At 49.6% G+C, this 20043-nt stretch overlaps 1 protein-coding gene across 4 annotated transcripts in view; it reads right to left on the reverse strand.

The window, feature by feature from the left end:
* Nucleotides 1–20043, reverse strand: part of MTARC1 (mitochondrial amidoxime reducing component 1) — a 41233-nt gene that overhangs the window by 11600 nt on the left and 9590 nt on the right. For 2 of the 4 annotated variants that reach the window (XR_006706822.1, XM_045455712.1), the window contains exons 3-6: nt 19552–19714; nt 18461–18601; nt 13887–13948; nt 13718–13789 (exon numbers count right to left, since the gene is read on the reverse strand). Coding sequence is in view for 3 of the 4 variants with exons in the window: in XM_045455712.1 (XP_045311668.1) it covers nt 13718–13789; nt 13887–13948; nt 18461–18601; nt 19552–19714 (438 nt within the window). In the remaining variant the exon portion in view is untranslated. Of the gene's footprint in view, nt 1–5322; nt 6902–8781; nt 9284–13717; nt 13790–13886; nt 13949–18460; nt 18602–19551; nt 19715–20043 lie in introns of those variants that run through there. The other 2 variants (XM_045455710.1, XM_045455711.1) reach the window with 2 other exon arrangements.

A 20043-nucleotide genomic window follows, 5' to 3' on the forward strand; every position in this document is an offset into this window, starting at 1 on the left:
GCAGATTCAGAAGAGAAGATTCTTCTAAGGGAAGAAGGGGAAATGGTTTTATCTGAAGTACTCCTCGGTCATTGCCAGGTGACCATAATCCACACAGAATTCAATTGTGGCTCCGTGTTTACCATATCCAGGGGAGATGAACTCAGCCCTGTAAACAGTGTGCTCTCTCAGAGAGTAGCATTTGAGACATTACTGTATTAAACACGTTTTCATGGTCCAAAATAAGAACGCGATTAAAAAGGATTCTAAACAAGGATTTATTTTCTGCCTGAGAAGCTTAAAATGTGGACACCACCAGCAAAGGCCAACACTTCTGAGTGTGGCGTCACAGAGAGGAAGACGAAGCGTTCGACCAGTCCTACAGCCCGCGCCCAGAAGGTCGTCTGCCAGTGTATAGACGTTGTCAACTAAAATGATGCAAAATGTCAGCCTCACATCTGTTGAAAAGGGGCTCCTCCTACAGAAAGCAAGATGGTGGGGCAGGGGGCACTAATACAATTAAAACTTGAAGGCACAGTGTAATACAGGAAAATGTCGTTGAGCAACACATCGCTAAGACTTGAAATCTTTAGGGGCACCTGGGTGGCTCAGTCGGTTAAGCGTCTGGCTTCAGCTCAGGTCATGATCATCACGGTCTGTAAGTTCGAGCCCCACATTGGGCTCTGTGCTGACAGCTCAGAGCCTGGAGCCTACCACAGATTCTGTGTCTCCCTCTCCCTCTGCTCCTCCCCTGCTCACCCTCTGTCTCTCTCTCAAAAATAAATAAACATTTAGAAAAAAAAAATTTTTTTTAAGACTTGAAAATACGTTGTTTCTTTTCAAAAGCACTGTGAGCACAATGAAAAGAATACAGCTTTAAGAACTAAGCTTCACCCCATCAGGCATTAATGGAGTCCAGAAACTATGTGAACAATCTTACTTGACATCCCAAGACATTATATCGGTCCAAAGAGAAAACCAGAGGGGGGAACATGTTAATTTTCTCAGCCTTTTGATAGCACATACACAAGATCTCTTAGCCCCACAAAAAGCTCCAAATATTCTCTAGAACTTCAACTGCCTTAAAATATAGACTTGCATTTATCTTGGCCACATTAACGAGATCTGTTTGACCAATACATTTATATTTATGGTGACTAAGGGCAGATTATGGTTGTTAAAATTTGTCCTTGGGACATGAAAACACTCCTCTGTCATTAATACATTTTGTAATATAAACTATGATGTCAGGTCAACGTAAAGGGTAAAAACGTTCCTAAAGTATGCACACATCATTTTTTAAAGCAATTGAGCCTAATGGAATAACAAAGGTCATCATAACAAACCATTACAGCCTTGGTCTTGGCAACTCTGGCCACAGAAGAATCTCCAAGAAACGATCATCATTCCTCCAATGTTATGGCATCCAGACGACAGGAATGGCTTGCAAATGAGTCATACAGGCTCAGATCCTCAGTAGCTATGTGAGCGCTGGACGATCAATTATTCATGTGTTTACAGAGAGCTTTCCCGGTTGATGTTAACCAGAGCTGCTTGCAAAGAAGAGCTCTCCAGCTGTCCTCGGCCATCCTGGGCCTCCAACTAACAAGCCGATTTAATTGCTGGGCAAGGTCATCTGGGAGGTGCCCCTCCCCTAGACCACAATCCCTTTGAGACTTTATTAGGTGTAAAAATATTAATCAGAAATAATTATGACAATACTTTCTTTACCTTACTCCCAGCAAATCCCAAAGACAGAGCTAGAAGTTAGCCTTAACTTAGGTCCCACTGAGCTCCGCCAATACTGGAGTCTGGACTACGGAAGATACAGGTCAGGGACTGGTAGAAGGTACGGAGAAGGAAAGGAAGGGAAAGAATCAGGGTCTGTGGGCTTCATGAGGGAAGTGGGAGGAAGTGTAGTCTAGAATGCCCTGTGAAGGTATGGGGGCCCGACTGATGACCACCAAGGGCGAATAGATCAGGTTGGTCAATATCCAAACGTGGTTGAACTTGACCCACCCATCAAAATTGGCCTTGGAACAAGTTAAATCAGAAGGCGCTTCTCAGCCCCTTTTGTTACTACAGCCTGTCCAGGAAGACTAATAATGTGATTAGGGCAACTCCTCTTTCTGAGCTCGGCCCAAGAGGATGGGACCAGATGGCCCCACCAGTCCCCTATGAGCTGTGTTTTGAGGGAGACCAGGATCATGGCCAAAGCTGTTGCCTGGGCCTCTTCCTCTGAAGACGCTGCAGTCAAAGCAGACAAAGGGATACCTCAGGCACATTTCTATTATCCCAGTTGCAAGAGCGTTTGTTGAATCCTTCGACCAGATTCTTCCCCTTGCTTGAAACTGGGCAAATTCAGGCACTCTCAAAACTCACTTGTCCATTTCTAAGAAAGTGGTAGAACCAAACGGTGCTCGTACTGATATAAGATCACGGTGTAAAGGGGGGCGCCTGGGTGGCTCAGTCAGTGAAGCGTCTGACTTCGGCTCAGGTCATGATCTCACGGTCTGCGAGTTCGAGCCCCACATCGGCCTCTGTGCTGGCAGCTCGGAGCCCGCAGCCTGCTTCAGAGTGTGTGTCTCCCTTTCTCTCCGCCCCTCCGTCACGCATGTTCTGTCTCCCTATCTCTCAAAAATCAATAAACATCAAAAAAACTTTTTTTTAAAGATCATGGTATAAAGGGAGTATATGTGTATGGTCAGAAGCACTAAGACCCTGGGGTAGTTCTGCTTAAAGCAGTAGGAGGTGGGGCGCCTGGGTGGCTCAGTCGGTTGAGCGTCCGACTTTGGCTCAGGTCAGGATCTCACCGTCCGTGAGTTCGAGCCCCGCGTCGGGCTCTGTGCCGACAGCTCGGAGCCCGGAGTCTGCTTCCGACTCTGGGTCTCCCTCTCTCTCTGCCCCTCCCCCGCTCATGCCCTGTCTCCCTCTCTCTGTCAAAAATAAATAAACATTTAAAAAAATAATAATAATACAAATAAAGTAGTAGGAGGCAGCTCTAGCTGAGAGGTTTCGAGGGAAAGGTAAAGCTAACAGATGGAAAGATCGTGCCCCTCCCTGGTGCGGAGGGCATCCTGGAGCACTTGTGTGGTGCCGTAAGGCCAGGACTAGAGTCTGCGTCTGCCCCGCCAACCCTGATCCCCACCATCCATCCATGAATGCAGGTTTGGAAAATGAGTCCAGAGGGAAGATAGGCTTCTCCCCAAGGTCCGCCACAATAGCGAAGCTGGCCTAAGACGCTCTCTCCACACCTCCTTTCACCTTTAAGCCTCAGTCCCACCCTTCAGCCCCAGTCAGAGGGATGAGAGAAAAGACAAGAGGAAGCATCCCAAGAGAGGCCTCCTCCATGTGGCCGGGCCTTCTCGGGAGGGCACCGTTCCTGCTAATCATGATTCCTTGCCCCTGGCTGGTGCTCCCTCTAGAGATCTAGAGGTCAGAGCAGATTTCTTGAGAGGGGGTCAGGTAGAGAGCGTAGGGGAGGGCAGTGTCGAGCAGAATCCTTCATTTTAGGTCTCGCACGTCCCATGAGCTGCTGGGCCTGTGAAGAAAGCCCGAAGGGAGGTATGCGGGACTTCCCAGAGTCACCGGTCCAAGAAATGCCTTTTCAGGAGCGTCCCTGCAGGCAAACTTTCAGGGTTTCACGGACCAACAAGACCTAGGGCAGCGTCGTGTTCGGGGGTGGCACCAGCGCCCGGGCTAGACCTACAGTCGCGGCCTGGTGTGAGAGCCTCTCCGGCACAACTGAGGGACTCTCCGCCGTCATGGGCCGCTCCAACTTGTCACCCTATCAGAGTCCTGGGGTCGCGTGCCTGGTGCTCCAGCCTGCCATTACTGTGGGTCACAGCCTCACAGACGGCTTCCCAAAGTCACAAGCTGGGCCGGCCTCCGCACGGTCTCACCGAACTGGCCGCGATCCCCGAGCGCACCTCCTCACCCAGCCCCTGCACCCCTAAGGGCAGAAAGAGAGGAGGAGGGGATCTCTCGGTGCCGGACAACTGCCCGATTTCCAGCGTGCCTAGCCTGATTTCTGTCTGCCCTTGCGTGTACACGTCGCCGCTTCTGTCTCCTGGGCGTGCAGCTCCCACTTTTTCTGTGGAACAACCATGAACGTGAGCCTTTGAGCAGCCTGCCCGGGGCCTCTCTCAAACTCTCCTTCTCAGCATCTCCAGCTCTTGGCTGCTAATTCTCTGCTGCGATGAAAGCATAAATTGCCACCTAGAATGAAACACCACACCCAGCAGGAGTGGACGTTCTGGCCTGACCTCGAATGTCCGTCGCCCACGGCGGTAAGACCGTTCTGAGGGTCTGTGACGGTCTCTAATCCTGATCCTATATTTCAAGTGGAATTGTGTGCAACTGGTCGGTATCCAACACAAACGAGGCATCAGCCCAGCCTTTGGCATGAACCAACTCATTAAATATAAAATCAACACAAGTAAATGGCTCTTAAATCTCACTGACACAAAGCTTGGCCAGGTCCTCTGAGATTCTAGGGGTCATTGGAACTTCTCTCTCCAGACAGGAATCTTCCTCCCACCCTGAGGGGCAGAAGGGGACCCCCGACAAACGACGGTGTCCGCACGCCCCCTCCATTCGAGGGCTGCTCTGCACCACAGACAACGACAGGGTCTGCAGGAAGTGTGGCCTTTGACACAGAATGGGTTGCTGGGGAAGTGGATGTTACTATTTACAAAGGGCTAGAAATTCAGGCGGAGGCATTCAGCTTGCCACCGATCACAAATCCCTAGGAACAGCTACCGAACCAACCTTGAGTTTGTCACTGGTGCGTAACCATTGGCTGTTCTCAGAGTCCATCTTCACATGGTTTCCTAACCCGGCTGCATTGCACCACGGGTTCCCAAGGTCCCATTCATAACGTTACTTGCCAAACTCTTATTTTTGCCTCAGTCTACCTGTAGTTTCAGCATAAAGTGGATTTATCAGGGGAAGGTGACGGGCCAGGTGACCTGACCGATCGCTTTCGCTCTCTGCTCCGTGCCAAGGGTGCAGAAAACAAATTGCAGCGAATCACCAACCAGGAAACACACACAGATGCACCTGTTGACTTCCAAGGTTACCTCAGAGCTGGGCCAGATTCCAGTGATTACTAACCTCTTTTATAAAACCGACGTGGAGAACGCACAGCTTTTGGTGAAAAGCATGTTTGCTTGCCAGCCCATCGGAGATGGGTGTTCGCCTGGGGAAGCTGTGTGTGAGCAGCTCCATCTGTAAGAGACCCAGCTCTGGTCGGGCGGCACAATTACCGGCTTCGCCCATTCACATCAGTCAGGCTTCAAAGTCCGATTTTTGTGCCAAGAAGTTAGTAAGACCTGAAGCGAGTTAGAGTAGCTTCCGTTTATTTACCGTTTGGGAACATTTTTTCACGATTTAGTCAGCTTCCTAAGGACAAAACAGCAGTGAAGGATATGGTTCCTCAGCTCTTAGAGCTAAATCATTAGAAAGTAGAAAGATTAGATAGCGGTTTTTAATGAACTGACATGATTTCCTCTTCTCCTTCGAAAGGTTTTCAGCGGCCCATTTCAAATCACAAAATCACGCTTCTTCTCATCCACGGACTCCAGAACTTTCTCACCCTGAATTTGAGGAGGAGCACCCAGCCATGAGTTGATGAGACCAGCAAGGATCCCAGGGGGCTTTGTGACAACAGAGCCACCCTCCTGAGAGCTTTTAGGAAATCAAATACTTACAGCTGAGAAGCAGAGAGTACCTGGAGGGTGTCCCCACTTCCTTAAAAAAAAAAAATCAGGGATAGAAAATTAAAACCCAATCACAGGTACTTTCTTTTTCAATCTTTTCCACAGCATGGGCTAAGCTATCATTCGCCACCACCAGGGGGCGACATCTTTCCGCTTCTTTTTGCTCATCCGCCAAGAGGGGCGCCACTATTTCACTGGGCAACATTTCACAGCGTCTCAGACAACAGCAAACCGGTGGTCTTCCCCTCTCTGGGGCTACCGCCCACTCTCCTATGTTGGGAAAAACGTTTGGATCACTAATGAGATGTACTTGACATTTGTCTCAAGACAAGGAAGTCTGTGTCTGTCTTGCTTTTCACGTGTTGCCTGTCGGCGTCTGCCAGCAATGGCTGTTCTCAATGGTTGACTTTGCACCATGACATTTCTGCTGTTCTACAGCCCAGAGGCACTGCGTGCTATTGAAGGATCCATCCAATCCTGTGGACGTTGTCTGAGAAGCAGAAGTGCCAGTTCCGTGATGATCTGTAAGAGGTTGACATCTTAAGTGTTTCCTGAAGATCAGGGTCTTTATGCCTCCTCAAAACGTAGTCCAGGGCTTGAGGAGAAAAGGGATGTGACACTCCAGCCTTATCTGGGGAGCTATGTCATTTCCATTGCATTCTTCCAGAACATTCTTCACACTTCCCCACTCTTCCTCTTTCTCTTCTCTTTCCTCCGGAGTGGTAATGAGACGATGGAGGTTAGCCCTCTGGATAGGTGAATGGAAAAGGGGAACAGATTCCACAATCACAGTTAAACAAGGGATTTTCAAGTGTTCCGTCTTGTCATTTAAGTGCCTTGCGGATGTCCTACTAAGCTCCCAAGGACTTATTTCTTTGCCTTGTGCACTGGGACCCTGGGAAGGACTGAGGCACAAAGAAGTCTAAAAGGCAAAAAAACAAAACAAACAAACAAAAAAAACCGGAAGTCACAGACCCAAAGAAAATGCTGAGGTATCGGTTCCACAGGCGTGCTTCCCAGCGTCTCTGACGATATCTTTTTTCAAGGTATCTGATATTCCAGGACAGGATTCCTGTCACTGGCCCAGCAGGTACACAGGATCTCCCACTCTGACTGCCCCTGGGTTTTCCAGAACAAAATACTGCCCAAAGAGAGGCGATTTTCCGTATAGCTTTTGCTCAGAAGGGTCACACAGGCGATAACTGCAATGGGAGAAAGAGCATGATGAGTCTTGGCCGAACGAAGCAAGAGCTCAGATGGCCTCTTGGTTCTTCCCAGCTGAAGTCAATGCCCACCCCCCACCCCCACCCCGTCCCCAACCCACAGCCACCGGGGCCCGGCTCCAGACAGCACCAACCCCATCAAAGTCTGACAGGACGGCGCCTCCTGGAGTCGTGCGGGGAGCAGCCCCCCCGGAGCACAAACTCTGAAAGGCACCCAGCCCCCCACATCTTTTCTCCATGGAATGTTCCCTCTGACCGCCTTACGAGATGAGGCACTCGGGACGTTCGGACACCCTTTACCAGCTTCCTTTGCCCCCGGCGGCTCTCCTCCTGGCTCCCCCACGTCTGTCACTAGAACCGCCAGTCCTACCAGCCCCTGGGCGTGGAGCCCCGGGGTCATCTAGTCCACCTTGCCCCTCACTTTCCGCTGCTTGTCCCTAGCTGCCAAGTCCTGAGCTTCTTCCTGCGCCACGGCCTCGCCTTGGCTCACTGCTTCTCCGGCCTTCCCTCGGCATGCTCAGACCATTGTGACAACTTCCCAACCCATCTCTTTTCCTCGTTCTCCGACCGCCACCGCCCCCCCCCCCCCCCCCCGCCCCGGGCTTCCAATTCATGGTTGGGACAAAGGGGCTTCCAATTCATGGTTGGGACGAAGCTATGCCACTTCCTTCCTTTTGCTCTGGTCTTGTCGTTCCCAGGCCCAGAAACTGTCAATGGCTCCCCGGTGCCTAAAGATAGCATTCCAACTCTTCAGCGGGGCATGCAAGGCTCTCTACCTGGCCCCAGCAGCTTCTCCAAGCCTGTCACCCCTCTGCCCTTTACATGAACCTGTGTAGCTCTCCCATGGATTACTAAATGTCCTTTTTTTTTTTTTTAATGGGGGGAGGGGCAGAGAGACAGAGGGAGAGAGAGACTCTTAAGCAGGGCCCATGCTCAGCACAGAGCCTGATTCGGGCGGCAGGGCGTGATCCCACGGCCCTGGGATCATGACCTGAGCCGAAATCAAGAGTCGGAGGCTTAACTGACTGAGCCACTCAGGTGTCCTTTCTCCACGTCTTTTCATCTTGCTTTGCATTTTACTGGCTCAGAGACTCCTGTGGGACACCACCCCTCGTCCACCTCCCCGTGCGTTATAATTCTACCCTTTCCTCGAGGCCTAACTCAAATGCCACATCTCCTAAGAAGGAAGCCCAGGATCCCCCAGCCAGGAGTATCTTTCCCACCCTTGATTTTCCCTGCCGGCTCCTGGAACATTCACATGCCTTGTCCTATAGTCAAGGCACACATCTATCTGTCTGCAAGATTGGTTGGGGGGTGGGGGGTGGTCCCCGGAGAGCAGGGACTGTGGCAAACTCCCTTGTACTGCTCACAGGTCACCCGTGACCCACAATCATTTGTTGAATGGATGAATGTGTCGGTGAGCAAAACCCTCTAGTCGAATCAGCACGAACATCTTCGTCAGGCCGAAAACACGAGCAGCACAGGAGGGCACAGGGGCAGATGTGTGGGAAGAACATGGTGAGATTCTCCTCTTACCCCCTGAACCGGGAGAAAGTTTTCCTCCAGTTTCGCACTTAAGCTAACTCCAATTTTACATCACCTTCTCATTTAAAACATTTTTTTAGAGAGAGGGAGAGAGGGAGGAAGGATGGGAGCAGGGGAGAGGGGCAGAAGGAGAGAGAGAGAATCTCAAGCAGGCTCCGCACTCAGTGCAGGGCCCGATGTGGGGCTCGATCCCACGACCCTGGGATCATGACCTGAGCTGAAATCGAGAGTCGGGTGCTCAACAATCGACTGAGCCACCCAGGCGCTCCAAAACATTTTGATAGAAAACATTAATTTTATTCTACGGTGCTTTAAAAAGAAAAAGAAAAAAAAAAAAAACGTTTGTGGCAACCTGGTCCTAATTTCGTTCATCGGATCAGAGGGGGCAGATGAGCCACTGGAGAGGATCAAATCCAGAGGCCCCTCGCCAGGCTGCAGGCACCTTGCCTGACCGGCTCACTGCCAAGGGCGCCTGAGAACCGAGGTCTGGCCCCTCCACCCACAGTCACTAGGCTTCCTACCCAGGATGCGACTGATCCTTGGTCATCTATATTCCTTGCGAGTGTGGACACAGGCCTGGAAAAACTGAGTGGGTTGCTATTAAGTCTTCTACACAAAGGTTTGGCCATTCATGGGTTTCACCTGCCTTCTCCCATCAACCACTCACATATACACTCACTCCCCCCACCAGGTAACTTAGAGTGCAGGGCCCCTTGCAGCCCGGCCCCTCAAACAGCGCAAAACGGGGCAAGAAGGTTGGTTTGCACAAGCGCAGGTTTGGTCACCTGGTTCGCAGGCGGCAGTCCATTTCGGGGCCTCGGAATCGAAACAGGAAGCGCTGTGGCAGCGGGTCGAGCCCTCCAGGGCTCCCCTACAACCCTCCCCCACTCTTGTCCCACCTTCCGGTCCCTTTAACACGGTCCCCTCTCCCTTCCCCGCAGGGACGCGGGAAGACCCCATAAACGAGTTTATCGGCGACCCCTTGTGGGCATGAGTGGGTACTGCAAGCGGTCTGCAAATTCATGTGCACACGGAGCTTTGTTCAACAGACGGCAAACAGAGTGCTGTATCTTGTGGGGATCGCCTACGATTTTTCTTCCCCGCATACGTAATTTTTGGTGGGGATTAATAAATTGCAAACGCATTTAATGGTTCCTTTCTTTTTTTAAATTGTTTTTTCAACGTTTATTTATTTTGGGGACAGAGAGAGATAGAGCATGAACGGGGGAGGGGCAGAGAGAGAGGGAGACACAGAATCGGAAACAGGCTCCAGGCTCTGAGCCATCAGCCCAGAGCCTGATGCGGGGCTCGAACTCACGGACCGCGAGATCGTGACCTGGCTGAAGTCGGACGCTTAACCGACTGCGCCACCCAGGCGCCCCTAAAGGTTCCTTTCTTAATGCATTTTCCTTTTTTCATGAGTAGGGAACCTACAACTTCTCGAACGAGCAGGAGGTCCAAGCCCCTGTGTTTAACTTCAACAGAGGTCTCCAAACTGCAAGGGTAAGTGTGACTGGAAACGCTGCCACCTGTAAAGTACGTGCACCGGTGCCGGCTGCTGCCCATTATCACTCTGCCCAGTCTGCTCGTTTACTGGTCAATGCCCAGGCCGTGGCTACAAGCATGGTCTCTGGTCACCTCTGGGTCCCCACCTTGGGGCACAGGCCACTTCTGAGACCTCACAATCCACTACCTCAACGGCCAGGGTAAGAATTAAACAGCACTGGGGGGCACCTGGGGGGCTCGGTCGGTCAAGTCTCCACGACTTCAGCTCAGGTCATGATCTCAGGGTTCCTGAGTTCGAGCCCCACGACAGGCTCTGGGCTGACAGCTCAGAGCCTGGAACCTGCTTCGGATTCTGTGTCTCCCTCTCTCTCTCTGTCCCTCCCCGACTCACACACTCTCTCTCTCTCTCTCAAAATATAAATAAATGTTTAAAGAAACCTTTTTTTTTTTTTAAGAAAAGAATAGTTCCATCTCCATATTTTCCCACCTCCCCTCCTCCTCTGTGCCGCCCGCTCTGAACTTTTCGCAGGCAAAGGCTCCCCTGGGTTTGGCCCACAGATGGTCCACAGCGCCTGACCTATTTCTTCTCTCGTTCCTCTGCCACCTGCATTCTGCCAGCGGGCGCCAGGCTTCCGAGGGTGAGGCTGGCAGACAGGTCTCCCCGCTGGGGACCAGCAGGCACCACACCCCGGGGCACCTGAGGACACGGCAAAACGCAAAGCAGTCTGGCGTCAGAGCGACCTGCCGGAGAGCGGGGAAGGTGTTCTGGACGCTACTGTTTGCTTTGCTTCGCTTCCCGTGATTTACGTCCCAAGACCAGGCCTCTCTCTTCCAGATTTATGGCCACCTGTCCCGGGGAGAGCGTAAATTACTACCTCTATGGCAGCTCCAATCCCTGTCAGAGACAGGGAAAGACACCTAGGTGGGCTGCTCCCTCTCCGGGGGGATTAGGAGCCATGGAGGGGTTGGGGGGTGCTGGGCTGCAGAAAGCCTGCAGACCATTGGGAGAGCTGTGCTGGTTCCCGCGACCCCCGCCTGCTTGTCCTCACTCCGTGTGGGGGTCAATTATCCTCCTTCTCTAAACACAGATTCCTGATGCAGGAGGCTGTTCCCACCAACAGAGACACTTCCTAAAATCCAGAGGGAGGGGGTGACAGACACCAAGTCACGTGATGGGGGGAGAGAGAGAGAACAGGACGCACAGAAAAAGGGTGAGGGTCAATTCCTACAATCGCTCAGCTGGTCTGCACACAGAATCATCCAGATCTGTCCTACCCAGCTTGTTTCAGAGGGAAGAACACCCATGGCCTGCACGAGAGGGGGACCGGCCGACGCTCGGGACAGCTGGCCGCAGAGCTGGGTTCCCGGCTCCCCGGACAGGGCTCTTTCCCCGGCCACCTGCCCCTCTCCCGGCAGCTCCTTTACGGCCACAGGAAGTAGGAAGACCAAGTTCTGCTTTGTTCTGCCGCTGAATGAGTGAGTGCGTTTGGAGGCATAGCTGGTCTGTCGTTGCTGCTTCTCAAAACCCCACCCCCCTTACTAATATTCCAACACACATAGTATTTATTATTACAGCTCCCAAACATGCACACAAGTTAAAAGAATTTTATAGCGAACACCCACTTACTCATCACCTGGACACTACATGTAACACTTTACTGTATTTCCTTCATCACATTTTATCCATCCCTCAATTCATTATATGTACATTTTTGCATTTGCAAATAATTCGCGGACATCAGTGGACTTCACCTCTACACAGCTCAGCTGGTATATCATGTCCTAGAGTTAAAATTTTCCTTACTTTTTCTGGGGTGGGGGGGGAAATGTACATGCAGTGAAATATACAACTCTCAAGTATGCTATGATATTACGTTCTTCTTTAAAGTTTATTTTATTTTTGAGAGAGAGAGACAGCGCACAAGTGGGAGAGGGGCAGAGAGAGAGAATCCCAAGCAGACTCCGTGCTCACAGTCCAGAGCCCCCCACGGGGCTCGATCTCACAAACGCTGAGACCATTACCTGAGCCAAAATCAAGAGCTGGACGCTTAACCAACTGAGCCACTCAGATGCCTCTATCATATAAAGTTCTTAATATTAGGTAATAAATATTAAGTTAAAGTGAGAAAGTTAATTAATGTTGTTTTGAGCATTGAGGAATCCACAGTGCCCCTCAAAATGATGAGAGCTGCCTTGGGCTGTCTGTACCTCTCTTGGAATGTTCCTGCAACTCTATACCCAGCAGTGGGAACCCAGGTGAAAAGCAGCCATTTGCTATTCACTTCAAGAATACCTCTCCTGGGGCGCCTGGGTGGCTCGGCCAAAGCATCCGACTTCGGCTCAGGTCATGTCGTGGTTCGTGAGTTCAAGCCCCGAGTCGGGCAATGTGCTGACAGCTCAGAGCCTGGAGCCTGCTTCAGATTCTGTGTCTCCCTCTCTCTCTGCCCCTCCCCCACTCACACTCTGTGTCCCTCTCCCTCAAAAATAAATAAACATTTAAAAAGAATTTTAAAGACTGCATATAAAAATATTTTTTTCTCATAATTCCATTGCCACAAGAGCACCTCCATTCATGTTTCTGTTTATAAATTTCTAGTCCTGGGGGCGCCTGGGTAGCTCGCTTGGTTGAGTGTCCAACTCTCAATGTCAACTCAGGTCACGATCCCAGGGTCATGGGATTAAGCCCCATGTCAGGCTCCAGGTTAAGCATGGAGCCTGCTTGGAATTCTCTCTCTCTCTCTCTCTCTCTCTCTCTCTCTCTCTGTCTCTCCTTCTCTGCCCTTCTCCCCCACTCACTCTCTGTCTCTCTAAAGGAAACAAAACACAAAACAAAACCTTCCAGCCCTTTATCTACTCATGTGCCTTTATATATTTTAAAAAGTAAAATCAAATAAAAAAAGAAAAATACGTGCTATTTTGTTATCAGCTTTTAAAACTCAGTGTTATTTTAACTATCTTTCGATGCCATTTAAACTTATCTCTGTAACTGTATCTTTCACTTAAAATGTTTTATTATGAATACTTTAAAGTTAACATAAAAGTAGAAATGCTGATGGGGCGCCTGGGTGGCTCAGTTGGTTGAGCGTCTGACTTTGGCTCTGGTCATGATCTCATGGTTCGTGAGTTCGAGCCCCACATCACGCTCACTGCTGTCAGCCCAGAGCCTGCTTCAAATCTTCTGTTCCCCTCTCTCTGCCCCTCCCCCCACTCTGTGTGTGTGTGTGTGTGTGTGTGTGTGTGTGTGTCTCAAAAATAAATACACATTAAAAAAAAACGTAGAAATGCTGCCATGAATGCCCATATAATTATCACCCAGATTCTATTTATCAAAGTTTTGACACAATTTTCCATGTGACCTTTTTTGTGTGTGTGTGCTGTAGTAATATACAGCACATCCCAGACATCATGTCATTTCCCCTAATTACTTCAACACCCTTCTCCAAAATATATGTATCTATCTTATATCACAGTGCCGTTATCACACCTAATAAACATTTGGTATCATCAAATACTCAGTTCCAAATTCGCCAAAATATCTAAACAATGCATTTCTTAAATCGGTTCCTTTGAATTATGAATTCTGAATGAGAAATATAATTATTTATGCAAGGAGACATTCTGGGAACCATGGCACCCAGGAATATCTCCCCAATTACCCAGTCACTAGGACCCCCCTCGGCTTCAAGACTGTGTGTTCGTGCTATTTTCACTGCTTCCCAGAGACATTAAGGTGCCTGCTCCTACCTCTTCAGGGTCTCCAGCGGCTCCTTCCTGCTCATGACGCCAGTGTCTGGGTCCACCGTGGTTAAAATGCATCTGGACACACACACACACAGCGTCATACAAGGGACAAAGCAGGCTGACCTCGGCCCTCCCACCGTCTCCGCTCCGGGGGTGGAAGGAAGTGCCTTACCTGGAACAAGCCGTTACTCTTTTCAGGATGACGTCACCAATAAGAAGCTCATCCCAAGAATCCTACGGGGACAAAGCACAAAATTCATAGGGGCACTTCCGAGCCTTAGCTGTGACACATCTGTGTAGGGACTTCGCATGAGCTGACACCTAATGAAGCCACTTATACCATAGATGGGAGACTTTTCCACCAGCCCCGAGAAGCCACACACCCTCCTGTCCTCTCTCTGCCTATGACAGTTCATGCCCCTATAGTGAAATGCTCCCTCTGCTCTCACTGATAAAACTGCAAATCCATCGCCCTGAGCGCCTGGGTGACTCAGCCGGTTAAGCGTCCAACTGCAGCTCAGATCATGATCTCGTGCTTCATGAGTTCAAGCCCCGCGTCGGGCTCTGTGCTGACAGCACAGAGCCTGGAGCCTGCATCGGATTCTGTGTCTCCCTCTCTCTCTCTGCCCCCCTGCCACTTGTGCTCTCTCTAAAAAATAAATAAATACACTTAAAAAAAAAAAAAAAAGAAACTCACCTTCCTGACTGATCCCATTGGACTCAAGGAGGAGCGAATGGAGGGGTTGGGATTGACAGAGGGCGTGGGTGACAGAAAGGACATGGACAGGGGGTCACTCTAAACTATGCATGCCTCTGCTGGACCTAGATCCTTAGGGCACTGATATGTTCACCTTGTATCATCTCCCTTTGCAGATACGAACAAATCAAGAGTACCCCCACACCCTTATGCGCTCCACCGCAGGGAGCTTCTTAGGCATTTGCCCACAGCCTGGGTCACTGGTGCCTACTTTTCAGGACAAATAAAATCAATGGACTAGCACCCCCTCGAATCCAGCAGGGGAGACAGAGCATACACACAGGAAAAGTTAATGATCAATATATTCTTGAGGGTTCCAGAAAATTCGAGAGAAAGCAAAAATTGGAGAGAAACCCACGCTGTGCGTGGGTTTAACTACACAGGCAAGAATTGACCTGGAGGTTTTAGAAGAACAAGCCCTCAGGCTGCTCTGGTCAGGGGAGGTTTTAAGGAAAAGATAGGATTTGAATGGAACCTTCCAGAACAGAGACTTTGGAAGGCACAAAAGAAGGGTGAGGAGACTGGGGAAGTAATTAGAAGGAAGACACTGAAGAGACATAGAACATCTAATCATAGTCTTGAACTTCTTACCCTGGGAGAGAAGTGCCAGCTGCCTCAGGGCTGAAGACAAAAATTCATGAGCTAAAACCAACCTGCCCTGTCCGGTGTGATCACAAGCCAGAGACCTGGAGACTCAGAAATTTAACTCTCGGAGTGTATATCATTCTTGCTATATGTATTGCAGCTGGTTTTTTAATGTTCTTATTTATTTTTGAGAGAGAGAGAGAGAGAGAGAGGGAGAGAGAACAAGTGGGGGAGGGGCAGAGAGAGAGAGGGAGGTATTGCAGCTTTTAAGCATTAAATGGGTCTCTTAACCGCAGGTCCACAAAAGCTGGGCCCCTGGGGTTAGAGAAGCCCCAGCCTGTTCTGTGTGTGTTTGTCCACCAGGGGGCACCATGGTCATAAAAAAAAAACATAAAAGATCCAAGAGAAGAGAAATGTGGGCTCTGTTAGGAAATTAATTAATTACTAATTAATTTATGTGCACTAGAAACTGTTGGGGATCGAGTCACAGATAAATAAGGTAACAAATTCCATAATAAGGAAAGCCAGAGATGTAAGCGGGTCCAAGCCCTGAGCCCTGTGATACTCGGGCCTTGAGCAGACCCCTAGCGGCCCTGTCATCTCCCAATCCGTCGGTGCTAACAACATCCTGTGGTCACCTAACACCTGGCATTCACCACCTTCGTTGCCTGTCTTGCTGGCCTGTTCACAATCTGATCGCCTTAGGAGAAACAACCATGTTTCTTCAATCCTGGTTTCCACAGTGCAGGGGACCCAGTGGGACTAACTCATCGTGCAATGAGTGACATACAACTGTAGTCAGTTAAGTGTCCAACTCTTGGTTTCAGTTCAGGTCATGATCTCATGGTTTCGTGAGTTCGAGCCCTGCATGGGGCTCCACCCTGACAGCCTGGAGCCTGTTTGGGACTCTGTCTTCCTCTCTCTCTACCCCTCTCCCACTCGGCTATCTCTGTCTCTCTCCAAATAGATAAATAAACTTAAGAAAAAAAAAAGAGTGACATGTTATTATAAAATGAGCCCAGCCACAATGTTGTATTAACATCCAATTTAAAATGTGAAATGTTCCCAGCTAGGAAACACCCAGAGTTATAAAGAAATGAAGGCCTCTAAAACAAGATTCAGTTCAAACAAAAGTAAATCTGAGGTCCTACTCTGAGAGAGCTGTCTCCGCTCATTTTATCTACATCTGACCATCTCAGAACTGTGGGGCAGGAAACGTCATCAACATGACCCAGGGCACAAGGATCGCAAAGGGGAAGGAAGCTTAAAGTTGGTCACAGTTGGGGGAATGCCTCAGTCAGGCTCCTTCACTCTGATTATAGGAAAGAGACCATCCCCCACCTCTCTATGACACTTTCTAAGAGCTTTTCCGCAGATTGGTATAGACCTTGATTCTCACAGCTGCCATCAGGGGAGCTGAAATCATCTGCATTTTACAACTGCAAGAAGCAAAGGCCTTGAGGGGTTCAAGGACTTGTCCAGGGTCAAATAGCCACTTATTGAAGCAGGTGGATTCAAACCCAGGTGTCCCAACCTCACGTATGCCCCTTAGAATGCTCAGCGTTCCTTTGGCACATGGTACTGTCTGGGTTCAAGACCCAGCTCCTCCACTTTGTGCCATGGGGATAGCCTCAGGCGAGCCAGGTCACCTCCTCAGGCCTCTCCCTTCCTCCTTATAAAAAGGGAATAATGACCTTCACCTCCCCAGGCTGCAAAGCACAGTGTGAGCATTAGGTGAAAGCCACCACCCTTTTCCTTTTTCTGAGAAGGAAAACCCTCAGGAGAAACTGCTTTCCTGGCCTCAACTGGTACAAGACAACTATCAATGAGACGATCAAAAGCAACCAACACTGATTTTTCCCTCTTGTCTGAGTCCAGCTGAACTGTGCTGGATGTGAACAAGGACAGATGAGCTCCCTTGTCACAGTGGGACGTGGAGGGACAGCCCAGGGCAGGCTCTCGGGGACAGCGCACGTTTCCCGCCTTATACTAGAAGCTGACCTGCCATCTTTGGAAAGCGTGGCAAGTTTAGAGCGTTTGACGTAAAACATCAGAAGTGGATTTGGAGGTACTTTTACTGCCCGTCACTGACTAATACTGCATTTCTACTTTTTACGAGTCACCTTAGCCAACCTGACCCTTTGACAAACCCGTAAGGTAATCCTAGGCAGAAAGGATCACTCCGTTCTCCAGGCAGGTACACAAGCCTGCACAGAGTCATGTAGAGGCCAGCAAGGAAGCTGGAGGTGGACCTCAGAGCCTCGGGTTTGAGTGTGGGCTTCAGTTTCCTAGATTGCTTCTTTCAGCACACCTAGCTCCCTCCTTACAGTAAGACAGAAAGGCAGAATCCATCTCCCTGAGTATAAGGGATTAAGACTCAGTCACTTGGACTCAGTTCTTCCCCTGCCCTTTACCTCCACTTTCCATCTGCAAACACCCACCACCAGAACTCTGGAATTCCCATCTGAGAGCTGGTGCCTCTGTCAAGTACCCACATCTGGATGGTTGCCACTCACCAAGCCTCTAGGCCACCGACCTCTGCCTTCATGGTCAACAAGGGAAAGAACCAATGAAATATCCAAAGACAATGACAAAGGTAAATCTGCTGCCAGAATCATGTGACACCGTGGAAGCCCTTCATGCTAAGCCACAGTGCAGGCATCTGAGGGCAGATTGACAGTGGCACTGGAAGAATTTTATAGGCCATCCAGCTGGGGAACCCCACCCCCGACGCTGCAGCAGCCATACTGTAAATGCCTATCTTTCCCCAGGGACCATCAGTTGAACAGGAAAGCTAACTTCAACAAGACATGAGTATACCCTGCCTTTGTTCCATGGCCCACACACATCACGTATTTTATGCTACGTAAATTTGGCTCAAAAACCAATCTACCTACTGGGAATTATGCTGAGAAGTCTCAGACTCTGAACTGCTCCCTGTACACCAGCACCTCCACTTCATCTATATCTGTGTCCTCCGTGCTGATGTCTGAACTAATCAGGTGCTCAAGAACTCAAAAAACTGAATTGGGGGCGCCTGGGTGGCGCAGTCGGTTAGGCGTCCGACTTCAGCCAGGTCACGATCTCGCGGTCTGTGAGTTCGAGCCCCGCATCAGGCTCTGGGCCGATGGCTCAGAGCCTGGAGCCTGTTTCCAATTCTGTGTCTCCCTCTCTCTCTGCCCCTCCCCCGTTCATGCTCTGTCTCTCTCTGTCCCAAAAATGAATAAACGTTGAAAAAAAAAAATTAAAAAAATTAAAAAAAAAACAAAAAACTGAATGGACCAGCATACCACCAATAACGCATGAATCCTTTGGAATAATCTAAAGCAACATCAAAGAATTTCATACCTTAAAAAAAAAAAAAGTTAAATCCAAGGAAAGGGCAAAGGAAAGCAACTTGTTACCTCTGCATAGACACCACACCCTGAAATGACGATATTGGGCCTGAAGTTAGCCACTTTAACTTTCTTCTCCAGCCTGGAGTTGAGATCTGCCAAAGATGCCTCAGAGAGAATCAAGAAGGGGCTGGCATCTGAGTACGCAATCTGGGAAGGAAACAGAAGTGGTTAGAATGTGGCACACAGAGGTCATATGTGGTTAGTTCCTGGAACCCTCCCCTCCCCAGTTCCCAGGGGAACACACACACACACACACACACACACACACACACACACAGTATTTCTAAGTATTTCTTTAGTTCTTTATATAGAAAAGTCACAGTGGTTCAGAAGTCTTAAAGAGCCTCGCAGATAATAAGAATTACATGATGGAATGAAAAAAAAAAACGTGGCCTTGGGATCCTAAAGCTGCCACTGGCCAAGTCCCCTTGAGCAAGTCACTCCACCTTCTTAAGCCTCAACTTCTCCAGTGCTTCATGACCTCATTATGGATGATAAAAATATTCCCTGATTCCATGGATACCTATTTTGATGCCTCCTGCAAATCAACATCAAGTACTTTTACTGACCATATATGTATTTTTTTTTTAATGGCCGTAGGAATTGTGCTACCAACCCCTCCTTTTACCATGAATCCTTACATTCCTATAAGGGCCAACTTAGTCACTTTAAGCCTGTGGATCTCCATGCCCACACTCGTTGGCCCAACCGTGATCTGACCATTGCAATCACACCATAAAAAGGCTGAGCTCCACATACAATTACAGAATAGAGTGGAAAAGTTTTGAAACCCTGTTGGCACTGGAAGGCTTACATAAATAGGAAGGTAGATGGCCATCAGGAAAATGCAAGAGTCCCCCAAATCAAGAAACACAGAGGAAGTTCCCAAAGGAAGGGCTTTCATTTTGCCTGTTCCTTAGAATCCCCAGCTGCTGTTCAGGCCAAGCTTCCTGGGAGCTGCCTGGCAAAATGACAGAGCAGAGCTCAGCGACATGCTGCCCTGCCTGATGGGCTGCACATGACTGCTGTGCACTCCTGAGGAAGCCTGCCTTCCACAGGACACACCGAAGGCCAAAGCCAAGGAATACTCCTCTGACCTGGTCTGTGGGCTGGAACACATCCATTACTTGGTGAGAATTTCTCGGTCGCATGTGAGGCTCATAGTGCACCAGGCGGTAGGGCTGTGTCTTCAGGAAGCTAGTAATCCACTGGGCTGCAGCCTCCCCACAGTCCCTGCCCTCGATCTCCAGGCCGTGCACTCTGCAGGGAGTGGCAGGAGTAAAGACTGGTCATGGCTCTGAAAACATGGGACACTCTACCATGTCCTACACATATCAAAGAGCTGTGATGTCTTGGGGCAGCTGGGTGGCTCAGTCAGTTGAGCATCCGACTCTTGATTTCAGCTCAGGTCATGATGCCAAGGTGGTGGGATCAAGTTCCATGTCGGACTCCATGCTGAGAATGCAGCCTGCTTAAGATTCTCTCTCTCTCTCTGTCTCTCTCTCTCTCTCCCTCTGCCCTTCACCTACTCATGCTCTCTCTCTCTCTCTCTCTCTCTCTCAAATTAAAAGTTTAAAAGAAAGAAAGAA

This window comes from Leopardus geoffroyi, chromosome C3 (assembly GCF_018350155.1).
Source record: "Leopardus geoffroyi isolate Oge1 chromosome C3, O.geoffroyi_Oge1_pat1.0, whole genome shotgun sequence".
In the NCBI taxonomy this organism is placed as follows: Eukaryota; Metazoa; Chordata; class Mammalia; order Carnivora; family Felidae; genus Leopardus; species Leopardus geoffroyi.